The following is a 14,961-nucleotide window of genomic DNA, read 5'->3' as shown; positions in this document are numbered from 1 at the left end:
ATACATCTGCACATCCACTCCTTCCCAGGAGAGAGAGCAAAAACTCCAGACTAGAAATATAAATTTTCTTTTCTATTTACAACCCCACCCTCTGTACCCTGCATCCTTAACTTTCAGTGGAAACAAAAAAAGACAATGATAAAAAAGACAATGATAGAGAGTTAAACTTCATATGTTGACGACATTTTTCTATACTATCGTTGACGACATTTTTCTATACTATCTTCAAAACTGTGGAATTTTTGCCTCTTACGTTCGTACTAGACATCTCTGTTTCTAATTTTGTGAAAGGATATGTGAGTTTTAACGCTAGTGTGAAATCTACCAGGTCAATTACAGCTAAGAGATAAAACAATGTATAGATTCTTGTGATCTTTTCAGAAGCACACTTCTTTACTAAGTTTTTGAGATTTTTTTTCATTTAAAAACGGTTGCCACAGAGGTGGGAAGAAAGACTGCTGCTTTTCATCATATGTATTTTTGTACTACTTAATAGGTTGTTATGTACACAGATTAATAACAAAGAGCAAATTAAAAAATTAAAGAAATTGCCAAAACGGGCTAGATACATATGCAAAAGTTGTTTTGCTTTCATTGGTTACGGGGAGTGTGGGGGGAGAATGAGAGGCAGAGGGGGGAAAAAAAGTAGATAAAATAGATATTAGAAGCTGCAAGACCAAAGGAATTCACCTTATAAAAATCCAGACTAAATCCTGCTTGGCAGTAACCCTGACCTTCAGGATCAGCATTGCCTAGAATGATCAAAATATACAAATGTTATAACGCCATCATTCCCAAGATACAGTTTAATAACCAATTCAGAATATTCTATTGTTGTCTCTATAGGCTTCTTTTTTTATTTTTGTGAGGAAGATCAGCCATGTGCTAACATCTGCCAATCCTCCTCTTTTTTGCTGAGGAAGACTGGCCCTGGGCTAACATCCATGCCCATCTTCCTCCACTTTATATGGGACGCCGCCACAGTGTGGCTTGCCAAGCGGTGCATCAGTGCACACCCGGGATCCAAACCCAGGAACCCCGGGCCGCCGCAGCGGAGCGCACACACCCAACCGCTTGTGCCACGAGGCCGGCCCCTCTATAGGCTTCTAAATTTAAAATGATCAATATGTGTTTGTTTCTGTAATACATGTCTACTAAGGAGAAGAATGCAAGTGTTTTTTTGTTTGTTTTGTTTTTGATGAGGAAGATTGGCCATGAGCCAACATCCATTGCCATCTTCCTCTGTTTGCTGAGGAATCCGAACGTGCGAACCCTGGGCAGCCGAAGCAGAGCACAAGAACTTAACCACTACCACTGTACTCGTTCCAAGTAATTTATTAAACATATTTCAATCTATTTTTCTTGTCCCAAATATCACTGTGATTCTATAGTAAAATCATTAGGAATAACAGCCCTTGGAGTTATTATACTGGGTTTTACTACTCATGTTTGTTTGAAGAAATAAAATCTCCATCTCTCAACTATATTCCAAGTTCTCCAAGTGGCATTAATGTGTTTCTGCATTGCCTGTGCATTCTGAGTGAAGGCAGATATGTCATTCCTGAAGGTAACGTCTAGAGAAAGGAAGAGCTAAACACGGTCACCTGGGTGGATGCTTTCTGCTCAGGGCACCAACAAGGATTCCAATTTTTATGATCCCTAACAGAAAATTAATTTTAAATTATTCTCTTATCATTAGGTAGGTAAATTTGGAAATTGTATTTCCGGTCACAACAAATTTCACAGGGAGATTGCAATGCTAGTGGTCACAAAAGAGAAAACTCTCTAGTAATGGCTGATTTTGTACTCTATCCACTAAAATTCACTAACTGAATGTCCAGTAGGACCTCATCATACAGTTTTTTAAACTACAGGCAGGCCAACATGAGGATTCCCGGGATATTGTTATAAAAAGTTTCTAAAACACTAGGATCAGGAATTTACTACTTGTAACTTGTACTTGAAGAGTTTCTACAACTTCTAAAGTAGTTAAACTGAAACCAAAATCAAACCATCACGCCGTACACCTTAAATTTATACAGTGATGTATGTCAATTATTTCTCAATAAAAGTGGAAAAAAATAAATACCAAAATGTAGTTCAGTAGTTCAGATCTCGATCATTATACAGCCAGATGTGAACATGCAAATAATTACTCCTTTCTTATCAGGGATATTCCTGAATGGAAACTAAACTAAGAGGGCAGGAAAGTAAATGTACGTCATCATGGGAAAAATTTATAAGCTGGGCATATGCTTGTTCCAGAAGCTTTCTGAAATGGATCTGGCCTTTCGCACTTTTCCTAGAATGTCTTCTGTTTTTTCTTTCCTTTGGTTAATACTTAGCTAATTCCAACATTGTAATCATTCATCTTTCCAGATGCTCCTTTTATATTTGAAATACTTTTCTACCTCATGTACTGTATTTTTTTGTAGATAATAAAATCTGTTTTAAATTCAAATGTCAATTAATGCTTTGTGTTTTTTCAAGCTAAGTTCTTTTTTTCAGCTTTGTTGAGTATACATAATATCCAAAAAATTGCACATTTTAATGTATACCTTTTGATGAGTTTAGACATATGCATATACCCATGATACCACAACCACAGTCAAGGTAATAAGCATTTCTATCACCTCCAAAAGTTTCTTGGGCCTCTTGCTTTTTTTTAATTTGCTTTTTTGTAGTAAAAACACTTAACATGAGATCTACCCTCTTAAATTTTGAAGTGCACAACACATTGTATTTTAACGAAATTTATTCCTTATTTTATATTTTGTGGTTTATAATTACGAATGCTATAAAGTTCCCTAAAAGCTCATCTGTATAACCTCAAATGTCTGAATACCATTTTCTAGAAGTTCATGTGTGTAAATATTTGTATGCATCCAGAAATATATACGAATACATGATATATGATTATGTGAACATATATGTGCAATCTTGAGTATATTTAAGAAATGTATTTTTTAATGTACAAATCTTTTAAAATAGACTCTAACTTTTTATTTTTGATACTGTAAACTACTCAAAAAGGAAGAAATATGACCATTCTTTGAAGTTATATTGCATCAAAACAGGAAACTGAAAAAATTAAGAGAAAATACCAATTTTTCATAAAATTCATTGAGAAAATAACCAAGTTCAAATGTTTATGTTAAGAGGTGATTATAAGAGAATATGGGGTTCTTTCCTCTGCAAAGTAATTTTTCCTCTTAGAATTATAATGAGAGCTGAATGAATCTTTCTTCCCGGAACTTCAGAGCATCTGTAAACTTTGTAATTATGTCCCAGAGTGAACTCATGATTCCAGGAAATCATGCTGATCCCTCACTACTATTTGCTGGCTTCCAAAGTAGAAAGGAAAGGCGTGTGTAAGCCATCCCCACCTGAGTTGTGAATGATCACGAGAGCTTCAGGTATGTCATTGATATGATTGAGCAGATTAGCTCCCTTATTGCTCAAAGTATCCGTGGAGTGGGTTTGTGGTGTGGAACGAATAGGAGAGGGTTCCTTAAATTCTCTTTTAAAAATAATATTGCTGATCTTCCTCTTCTGTGATATTGACCATATGCTCGTGAATAAGCTGGCTTTGTGTTAATGAACTGTGACCTCCTGAGGGAAGACAGGAAGTCTGCTCCTTGGGTGGATTTGAGGAGGAAGAAGTACTCGTAGTGAGAGAGAGAGAGAGACCTCAAGGAGGTGAAAACTATGAATGTGTCCTAGAGTTGAAAGAATTCCTGTCAATTTATTTAGCTATTCTGCAACTCAACATAAACTGCACTTTCACCTTTGTCAAGCGATTCTTTTATTTATGAAAATAAACAGTAAATAAATTGGCTTTATAATGTGCCCGTGTAACTCGAGACGCAAGCCTACTATCATTTATACTTGCAGATAACGGTTCGAACTCACGCTGCAACTCTTACCCCGCAAGTCTAAATGTCACGTGCTGAATTTTACTCTGAGCTCGTCCATCACACGGGCAGTCAGGCAAAAAGTCAAAACAAGAAGCAGTGACAAGTTTTATAAACAATCATCCTCGATGTTCGTTGGAAGAATATGATATATCGTCAAGGCAAGAGGCATGTAAAGGATGAGCTCATCATTTTCGCTACAATAGTTTACTGTTATGCGGAAGTACCTTTAGCAAATCATGAGAAATATGACATGCATAGGATTGATGAAACAAGTTCGTGTTATCTCAGCTCTACCATTAATTTTTCTGAGTGAATTAGAATTTTATTTGTTATCTCTCTACCTCATTTTTATCTTTAGCATCATAATAATGACCTCTTACTGAACCCAGGAGTACAGTACCTTGAGTGCAACATACACAAAACATGCCTCTTATTGACTGTTGCCCATGCTTGGGAAGTTCCCCACTTCCCAAATCCAACAGATATTTGCTAAGAGAAGCCCTTCCCATTGTCCTGTCTAAAATCCCTCTCCCTATCCAGGCCATGTCACTCCCTACTCTCTTGCCTTGCTATATTTTTCTTTGTAGCACTTTTCACTATCTGACATTATATTAGGAACTTATTTATTCTTTTTTTAAAAAAATTATTGAGATGTAATTGACATATAACATTGTATTAGTCCAAGGTGTACAACATAATAATTGATATACGTATATATTGTGAAATGATCACCGCAGTAAGTTTAGTTAACATTCCATCACCACACATAGTTCCAAATTTTTCTTTTTTCTTGTGATGAAAGCTTTTAAGATGGACTCTCTCAGCAACTTACAAATATACAACACAACGTTGTTAACTCTAGTCACCATGCTGTACATACATCCCCAGGACTTATGTATCTTATACTAACTGGAACTTTGTACCCTTGACCACCTTCACCCATCTCTCCCACCCCTCACCCCCCTCCTCTGCCAAGTACCAGTGTGTTCTCTGTATCTATGAGTTTGGTTTTGTTGAAGTTGTTGTTTTAGATTCTACATATAATTGAGATCATACAGTACTTGTCTTTCTCTGTCTGACTTATTTCACTTAACATAATGCCCCCAAGGTCCACCCATGTTGTCGCAAATGGCAGGATTTCTTCCTTTTTTATGGCTGAATAACATTCCACTGTGTATATATACCACATTTTCTTTATCCACTCATCCATCAATGAACACTTAGGTTGTTTCCATATCTTGGCTATTGTGAATGATGCTGCTATGAACATAGGGGTGCAGATATCTCTTCAAGATAATGATTTCATTTCCTTTGGATATATTCCCAGAAGTGGAATTGCTGGATCTGAACTTCTTTATTTACATGCTTATTGTATGTCTCCCCCACTAGAATGTAAGTTCCTTGAAGGCAGGGATTTGTTTTTCTTTGTTTTGTGCTTTATTCCCTAAACATAGAATAATTAGTGCTCAATGTGTTCAAGAAACACATGTAGAATGAATATATAAGTAAGTCTCATTATCTATAAGGAAGTCTTGCTTTAAAGCTATTTAAAATAAAATCCTTATTTCAAAGACTATTCATTTAGCTGACATATGTCATCACATGAAGAAGTGGCTGATTTGTTTTAGTATTTTTAAATAGAAAGTCACAATCTTCTCCTTGCCCAAATCCCCACAAAAAACCATCAGCGTTAAATTGTTCCACTTCCGGCCCTTTCGATCTCTAAATCTCAGTGGCTTCTTTGTCAACCCGCTAATATCACTAATCCATTCTTTATCTTCATTGTTGTATGTCTGATATTTGCTCATTACCTTGCCTAAATTAATCTTGAATTTTAAAAATATTCACACCAAATGGGGAAAATTTACTTATAGTTTTGGGAATCTAATTTGAGACTGAGTTTGAAAAAATTCAATATTCTGAAATCAGTCACCAGAATGTTCTTTCTAATGACATTTCTTTCCTCAGTGTGGTCTTGCAAATTATCAAGAATAAGAATGCACTTAACCGCTAAGCCACAGAGCCGGCCCTGTGGCTTAGCGGTTAAGTGCGCGCACTCTGATGCTGGCGGCCCGGGTTCGGATCCCGGGCGCGCCCCAAGGCACCACTTCTCCGTCCAGCGCGAGGCCGAGTCCCACGTACAGCAACTAGAAGGATGTGAACCTATGACATACAACTATCTGCTGGGGCTTTGGGGGGAAAAAAAATGAATAAATAAAATCTTTAAAAAAAAAAAAAAAAGAATGCAATTCCATTGGTTGCTTCCTGACAAATCCCAAAGATCTACATGACACATAGATAATTGGAAGAGTTCACAAAAGGACTCTGAGTAGATCAACCGGTCACTACCATTGTCCCAAAGTTCTTGAGTATTCCACCAAGAAGACGTGATTAAACAGCAGTGCCCCAAAGATGGCACTCTCAGGCTTGCTTTAAAGGATGCTTCGCTGGAAGATTCCTAGAAACAGCAGATGAGATGTGGACTCTAAGTGTACAGTCTTTTTGAAAATTGGGGATTAAGCACCTGAAGAAGAAACGTGTGTCATGCAGATAATCCGAGCACACAGTTGCCAAAGAAAGCAACAGCAATCGAGAACATAGGCTGGACAGAAAGCTGACGTCGAATGTGTCCCCAGTTCCAAGCTTGCTAACTGTCTCGTTTCTGCGATTAACAGATTAATAGAATCAATTGATTCTACTGGAAATATCTAAAACCAGAAATTTTCTAAAACCAGGGAGAAGATCAGCAGAATTCCATTTCTTGGCCCTCATGTCACAGCAAGACATCCCGTAAGGCTGTCAATAGTCTTTACCTCCTATCTCTTTTTCTTTATCAATGGTGTTCCATAACAGAAAGGCTCTTGAGCTATATTTCAGTTTCAAGGAATAAAAGTAACTTACTGTTCCGACAAGGAGAGTACTCAGCATACGCACTGAAATTCTGAATTGCTACATAGCAAGTGCCAACCGGGTCCTTTTCTGGTGTTGGTTTAAGAGTTCGCCAGTGATATAAAGGAGCACAGGCCTGTGAAACGTCAAAGACAACAAATATTTTTTTTGATGTAGGTTCCTCTCACTATGATTTGATTTGACTTGTTGATTAATGTATCTGAATTTGTGACAAACCAGGTTAAATTATGAAGCAAATTAATTGGCCTCCAGCATGCTAATGAGTACATAAGCGGTCAGAGTTAAACTTTCAAAGCCAATTTTTTAACGCTAATGCCTTGTAGGACCAGAATAAATTACACTTATACAAAGGAATGAGTTTTCCTCCCACAAGATTTTAAATTAAATAAGTGTAATCTGGCAAATGTAATATTTTCTAAAAGCAAAAAACTCATATTTTTTTAAAAAAATTGCGTCTACATAAAAGCAAATGATCATTTAAATAGTGAATGAATCAGTGTGATGGCTGAGAATGAGAACTAATTCCTTTCTTTGTCTAACTGTTGCTTTAAAAGAAACCACTTTCAAATCAAAGGATGCAGACAAGTTTGTAAACCTCTGTTTTATGGACTCCCCTAGTTTATCAGTGAGGGTGTATCTCATAACTTTTAAACAATAACTTTCATTTGGACATGCTACCCCCTTATCACAGTGTTCGTGGCTTTATTTTTCACGTAATGGCTTTTACTCAGGGTAAAACCAAAGGTAGAAGACAGCATCTTATGCCTGTTTTAGCAATTTTATAGGAGATGATCAGACAGTCATTAAAAGAGAACATGTGTATGAGCTACAAGCATTTCCAAGGCATTAAATGCTGGATGTGAGGTAACTCAAGACTTTGAAAGACTCTGCATGTTATGAAGAAATTTACTGAGATAAACTCCAAGGAACTCAGACAACTTTTTTGAGAGAGGTGAGTTATCAATTCATTCCATAAATGCCTTCTCAATTCTATGAAGGCAAAAACCCAAAGGGCTAGGAATGATATGTTCCATGCTTATTTCCAGCCAACCTATAGCGTGGTAAATTACATAATGGTGCATACTTCACAAACATCTGCTCATACACTGGAGCCTCTTTTAGAATGTGTTTGCCTACAACACTTAACATGGAGCTTTGCATATAAAATTTGCCAAATAAATATATGATGACTTAAATTAAATGCATGCCCACTAGGTAGAAGTTGAAACATAATTTTACTATACAAAATTATTATGAATTAGTTGTTATCACTTTGCTTTTATGAAATATAATTCATCACATCAGAAACGTATATGATGCCTCATCTTCACCTTCTAATTTTAGGAAAGTTCGTCTGGAGAAAATAAGACATAATTTATGACATTCTGCCTCACGATGCTGTTTCTAGGAATATATTATGGTGAAAAGAGGGAACTGCCTCTAAATTAGTTTGCCTAATAGATATTTTGCCAGCAAAAATTAACTCAAGCAACAATAAATATACTTTATACTATCCTATTTCCTATCACATAATTTTCAAAATGCAAATATTTTTTATTTTAAAAAGTATTAATGTACTCAGAGAACCATGTAGTTAGTTCATGCCCCTCAATGAACTATGTTTTTTTTTGAGGAAGATTAGCCCTGAGCTAACACCTGTTGCCAATCCTCCTCTTTTTGCTGAGGAAGACTGGCCCTGGGCTAACATCTGTGCGCATCTTCCTCTGCTTTATATGGGACGCCACCACAGCATGGCTTGATAAGAGGTGCGTCGGTCTGCACCCGGGATCCGAACCTGTGAACCCCGGGCCACCAAAGCGGAGCCCGTGAACTTAACCACTACACCACGGGGCCAGCCCCCTCAATGAACTATTTTTACTATGAACATGGTGTATTATTTTATTTTCCATGATACTGAAGGCTTCTACAAATATTGAATAAATGCACAACAATTATGTTATAGGTAAATTTTCAAGACTTAAAAACAAATCAATACAATACCCAAAAGATTTTTTTAACCCCAAATAGTTATTAGATGGAATGAGCTTTTCAATAGTAATTTACGTAAGTCACACACTACAAAAGGATAAAGAGTTTGTACCAATTCTGGAATGTGAAAATTATATTAAGGCAAATACAATTCTACAGAGAGCGTATTGTAAATCCTGGATTTGTAACCAGAGAGGGCTATCTATATTTTATACATTACCTGTTCTATGTCAAAATCTCTTTGGAGGGGGTTAACAACAGACCAAATAAAGCAAGGCATTTCCTTCATATACATGTTCTTATTAAATCATAATTCAGACAGCTTTAAGCAAATCCTAAAAGCCAAAGTTATTTCTTTATTGTTGTAAGGAAATTAAAGCCAACAGTTAAAAAAATTCCCCAAACTAAAGAAATTTCCAGATCAGCTTAATACAGTCATTTATTTCTCAATAACTTAGACATGTATCATTGCTCAGAACAATAAGAGAATAGCATCATAAAGTCCTAGCCCTTTAAAGCTGAAAGATCTCTATTTGGGAGTGAGATTTTTTACTTTAGAAAGTATTAATGTACTCAGAGAACCATGTAGTTAGTAGTTATATTTTTAAAGAAAGCTTTCCCTTAGTTCTAAAAAGCATCAAGGACACCACAGTAGATTAACTTTTAAAGAATTCTAACGGTAGTAGTCCTATTTCTCTGGTCAATTTTTTTGTGTGTGAGGAAGATTAGCCCTGAGCTAACATCTGTTGCCAATGCTCCTCTTTTTGCTGAGGAAGACTGGCCCTGGGCTAACATCTATGCCCATCTTCCTCTACTCTATATGGGATGCCACCACAGCATGGCTTGACAAGGGGTGCGTTGGTCCGCGCCCGGGATCGGAACCTGCGAACCCCAGGCCGCTGAAGCAGAGTGCGCAAACTTAACCGCTACGCCACCAGGCTGGCCCCCTTTCTCTGGTCAATTTTTAATCAGCCCTTTAAATCAATCTTAAGCAATAAAATATTTACGTCTTTAAGATTTAGCTTTTATTTTTCTATCCTTTTTAGTTGTTTTGAAATATTTGAAAATATCTAACCGATCTTCTGGAAAACAAACTTTATTTCCTATAGCTTTAAATACTAAAATAGATTCTTTAATTTTAAGCACTAAATTTCTTTTTTAGAATGCTGATAAGCTTAATTTTGAAAATCTGACATGTTCTTACATGAAAGGATTTTTGTAAACACGAGTTTTAAAGCATTTCAGTGTACAGGGGGCAGCCCCGTGGCATAGTGGTTAAGTTCAGCACACTCTGCTTCAGTGTTCAGGTTCGCGGGTTTGGATCCTGGGCGTGGACCCACACCACTCGTCAGCCACGCTGTGGTGGCGACCCACATGCCAAATAGAGGAAGATTGGCACAGATGTTAGCTCAGGGTGAATCTTCCTCAAGCAAAAAAAGAAAAGAGGAACACTGGCAACAGATGTTAACTCAGGGCGAATCTTCCTCAGCACACACACACACAAAAGCATTAGGGTACGTATTATTCCAAAGCAACCCTACCAGTACATGAGTCATACTCACCACGACCTTCCCTTTGTGAGCTTTCACGGTTGCTCCAAACCATTGATTCGATTTAAACTCTATAGGTTCCTTGGTTCCATTAACTCTGATCTTTCTGTTGTCTGACAAGGAGGACATGAATTGTTAATAACGTGTAAAACATGGCAACCAATTAAAATATGTAATAATGAATTCATCCATTGAAAATACTTGAGAAACAATTTTCATACACAGGGGCATTTCTCTTTGGTTTAAGTCTAAGCTGAACGTTTCACTTAGAAGAATACCAATCAAATGAAAATACACATTTCAACATGACATGTCACAACTCAAGCATTTTTTTTAAGACCTACATTTTCAGAGATAACGGTGCTATAAACTTGATGTGGACTCCAATGTCTCAAATCTACACTTTTGTCACTGATTTGTTTCAGATTGAACAGCAGACATTTATAAGTGCTCTAAAGAATTCCGAATCTTTCCCAATAGCGAAATACGTGGAAACCTCCATGGTTGGGGAAGCACAGGCTGTCTTGACATGGGGTAGCAGGAATCAGCATGAAGGATCCCAAGACCTTGGTTTTTGTGTGTCCACACAGCCACAGAAAATAACACCTCAACACAGTTTTATATACACTTGGCAGATGTCAGCGTGAGGGGGGCCATCTGGGTAGAAATTCAACCCAATTATAACACACTTCAGGTCTTAACAAAAAGCAGATACCTTTTCTTTCACTCTTGATCCGCAGTCAATGTATTTCCCGCGTGGTTCTAACCACAGGGTCCTAACTGAAGCTTTATCAGTAATAGCAAATGAATTTGAAAAGACATTTGTACTAGGGCTTCTTATTTGTGTATGTTTCTTTTGGTATGCATTTTATTTTTCTTCCTTGACTCTATAATAAATGCATTACAAAATGAACTTTTAACTCCTATTAAGTGAGGCCAAAATATACATGTAATTAACATTCAATTGAGTTTACACATGATTACGGACTTTTAAAAAAAGAATAAGTTATATATACTCAATCTTAACCTAAAATTTACATTTTAACATGTTAGTAGACAATCATGAATTTCCTTCTTAAAAATCTTAGGCTTTGATGTTTCTGGGCTTTTTTAAAAAAACAAGTTCTGGAATTCCTTACCCAAAATGCACACAACTGGCAAATAATTGGAGCATCTTACAGATTACAAATTGAAAATATAAACATTTCTATTTGCATCTAGGCATTCTGGGAGATGGTAGAACTCAGAGACGAAGGATCTTGTCACCATTAACTAGGTGATCTTGGGCAATTCACTTAATCTTTTGGAGTTTTGATTTCTTCTGCAAAATGAGGCTGAAAATCCCTTCTCCCTTTCCTCTTTCACAGGTGACAAAGTCATAAAGATCACATGAGATGAACGTGAAAGTGCTTTATAAGCTGAGAAGTTGTAAAAAGAAGTCTTTTAGCAATACAACTGAAAGTCCATACCCTTTAAAAATCTCTCTTAGTTAGAAACCCAGAAACTCAACCTCAGTCCAAGAATTGGAAAGGACCTCACAGATGCACAAGGATATGTTATTATTAGTGATGTGTGGTAGTCAGCAATGAAATTAGTGACACCTCACAAGACTGTCAATGTGGCTTTGATTAAGCACAGGGAGAAAGTACTATGTGGCTTTGAAATTTCTAAACTACTAAAAAGCCATGAAAAAAAGACCAGCACCTCAAAAATTCAAATATACTTAAAAAGAGATCCCAAAAGGACTTAAGAAAAGCAGGCTGCTGTGAGGAGGGGAATGGATTACGGGGAAAGACAGAAGCCAGTTCCAAATTGGCCTTCTTTTGCTAGAGAAAATGATGTGAGTATACCTATGTCTCCTGAGGCATTTTTTTCTGCTATTATAAGGTTGAGCTGTGTAATAATTTCATGAAAAGTGTAAACTGTGGGTTATTTTCCAGCAACAAATTCCTTCTGGACCAAGAATACAAATGAATGGAATTCACTAATTCCATACTCAATCCAAGGATTACAATAGAGAAGAATCCACTGTCTTAAGTCTTGATTTACCAAGATTTGTTTTGATCTACATGTATTATCCTTTCCTTGATCTTTAGATGGACAAATCATCTTTTTAAAATTCTGTTTTATGATTTTTATAAATTCTCTGACTTTAAACCTAATATTGTAATTTCATAAAATTTCAAATGAGTAAAATATATTTGGATTGATTTTCAATTTCCTATCTTCCTTTCCTGAACACGACTCTCTCATGCCAAAACAACCCAACACGGGGCTTAGTACTATCTCTTGCACACTGGCGCTCAATAAACCTGTGATGTTTTTGATTTCATTTGATCTGATTTTTATTGAAAACAACCTCCAAGTAACATCTGCCAATACTCAGCATGATTTCTGCCCTTCTAAGCTCTCCTCTGTATGGAAAAGGGCTCAAAGCCTGGAACATACATTTTCCAGACCCTCTTACAAGCAGGATTCAGGTTGACTGAGAGGCTCCTGAGAGATATGGCAAGAGGAAAAGACAGAGAAGCCATTATTTTCTGGTGACAGCTGTAGGCACATATGTGGGCGTCACTGGCAACAGATGTGATGTTCTTCCTGCAGCTCTCAAGTATCCTTTGACAATCACCCTATTTTGGTGCTGCAGGCAGCTGAGATCAAGTCCTGAACGTCCAGATTTACAGGCAGTGACCTTCATACCCACAATCTTTCCAGTGGCCACGTAAGCCTCTCAGTCTATGAAATTCCTTCCTAGTTGTAATACTCAAAGTGGTTTCTGTTTTCCTGACCAAACTCCCACTAATGCACTGACGACATGGGGCAAAGCATTTAGGATAGGACCACTTTCGGAGCAAAAGGAAGGCACTGGTTACCCCAAGTACCAAGTACCCATTGTAAGAGAACTCTTGGAAGGGCCAATGGTTCTGGGAGATGGCGAAGACCATTAATAGCTGCCTAAGCAATTCTCTTCTTGGCATATGACAAACAGGAGAAAGCAAAGCCATAAGCTAGGAAAAAGTTTTATAGTGACTGCATGTGATTTAAAGCTTTCTAAGTGGCAGAAGACTATTAACAAAGTTAATAAATACATGAAAATCCAGATGAAATTTTTTTCAAGGGAAGGATCAATATATTGAATATGTAAAAGAGCTCCCAAATGAATAAAAGAAAAAGACTAAAATTCAATAGAAATAAGTTCAAAGGACATGAACAGGCATTGCAGGGAAGAAGAAATCAAACATGCTGTAAATTCATGGAGAGATGCTGAGCCTCAAATTAAAACAAGAATAACTTGATACTTGTCACCTACCACTGTGGCAAAAAATAATAATATTCACTCTGTTTTCAAGATAATAACTCAACTGAAAAAACGTAGATGTCCATAAATAAAGAATTCAAAAAGAAATTTCTGGAGCCAGCCCTGATGGGCTAGTGGTTAAAGTTAGGCACGCTCCTCCTTGGCGGCCCAGGTTTGGTTCCACACCACTCATCTGTCGGTAGCCATGCTGTGGCAGCAGCTCACACAGAAGAACCAGAAGGACTTACAACTAGAATATACAACCACGCACTGGGGTTTTGGGGAGGAAAAAAAAAAGAGAGAGAGAGAGAAAGATTAGCAACAGATGTTGCCATCTGGCAACAGATGTTGGCTCAGGGCGAATTTTTCCCAGGAAAAAAAAAAAAGAAATTTCTGTTATCGATAAAATAGACTACTATCCAACTATCAAAACATATATGATAGATTTGTATGCACTGATACAGAATAATGTCTACAAAATACATTTTTCTTTTTTAGCTTTTCTGAGGCTTTAAAAAAGTACAGAAAGGTACAAGGACATAATTAGCAAACACTTGTATTCTCACCAGGCAGAATCGACAATTGTTAAGTTTTTTCCCATTTGCAAACATTACAGCCTCCTTTGACATTGATCCCCACTTGCATTCCCCTCTCCTCCTCCTCCAGAGGTAGCCACCATCATGAATCTGACGTGTATACTCTTGGCCATTTAAAAAATAATGTCCATGAATCATACAGAACAGGCATCTGCAAATTTTTTCTGTAAAGGACCGATAATAAACATTTTAGGCTCTGCACTCTCTATAGTCTTTGTTGCAACTACTCACCCTTGCCCTTGAAGCCAAAACAGCCATAGACAATATGTAAAAGAATGGGCTTGGCTGTGTTCCAATAAAACTTTATTTACGGACACAGAAATTTAAATTTCATATGATTTTTTCATGTGTCATTAAATATTCTTCTTCTAAAAAAAATTTTCCAACCATTTAAAAATGTAAAAACTACTCTTAGCTTAGTGGCCGTACAAAAACAGGTGGTGGGTCAGATTTAGTTGTAGTTTTCCAACATTTTCTCATTGAGTATTCTTTTGTGTGTTCTTAACTGAAAAAAGATCATATTATACTATCTGTATATAGCAGTCTGTACTTGTGTTTGACATTCAAGTTTGTTTGTCGAGAGACACTTATGTTTCAATAGATAGATAGTAGATAGATAGATGAACAAATAGATCGATAATCGATCTAGCTCATTCTTTTTAACTCCTGGATAGTATTGTATCTTATTGAATAGCTGTCTA

The 14,961-nt window shown here is 36.8% G+C and overlaps 1 protein-coding gene across 2 annotated transcripts in view; it reads right to left on the bottom strand.

Annotated features, from left to right (window-relative positions):
• ITGA8 (integrin subunit alpha 8) overlaps window positions 1–14,961 on the bottom strand; it is a 163,284-nt gene that overhangs the window by 129,262 nt on the left and 19,061 nt on the right. For both annotated transcript variants that reach the window (XM_087420790.1, XM_004425338.3), the window contains exons 3-5: window positions 10,379–10,479; window positions 6,819–6,942; window positions 691–752 (exon numbers count right to left, since the gene is read on the bottom strand). In XM_087420790.1, coding sequence (XP_087276916.1) covers window positions 691–752; window positions 6,819–6,942; window positions 10,379–10,479 — 287 coding nt within the window. The remainder of the gene's footprint in view (window positions 1–690; window positions 753–6,818; window positions 6,943–10,378; window positions 10,480–14,961) is intronic.

Source organism: Ceratotherium simum, chromosome 32, assembly GCF_057802395.1.
Source record: "Ceratotherium simum simum isolate JZ-2026a chromosome 32, ASM5780239v1, whole genome shotgun sequence".
Classification (NCBI taxonomy): domain Eukaryota; kingdom Metazoa; phylum Chordata; class Mammalia; order Perissodactyla; family Rhinocerotidae; genus Ceratotherium; species Ceratotherium simum.
Note: the sequence above shows the minus strand (reverse complement) of the source record. Positions and strands in the feature narration are given on the sequence as shown.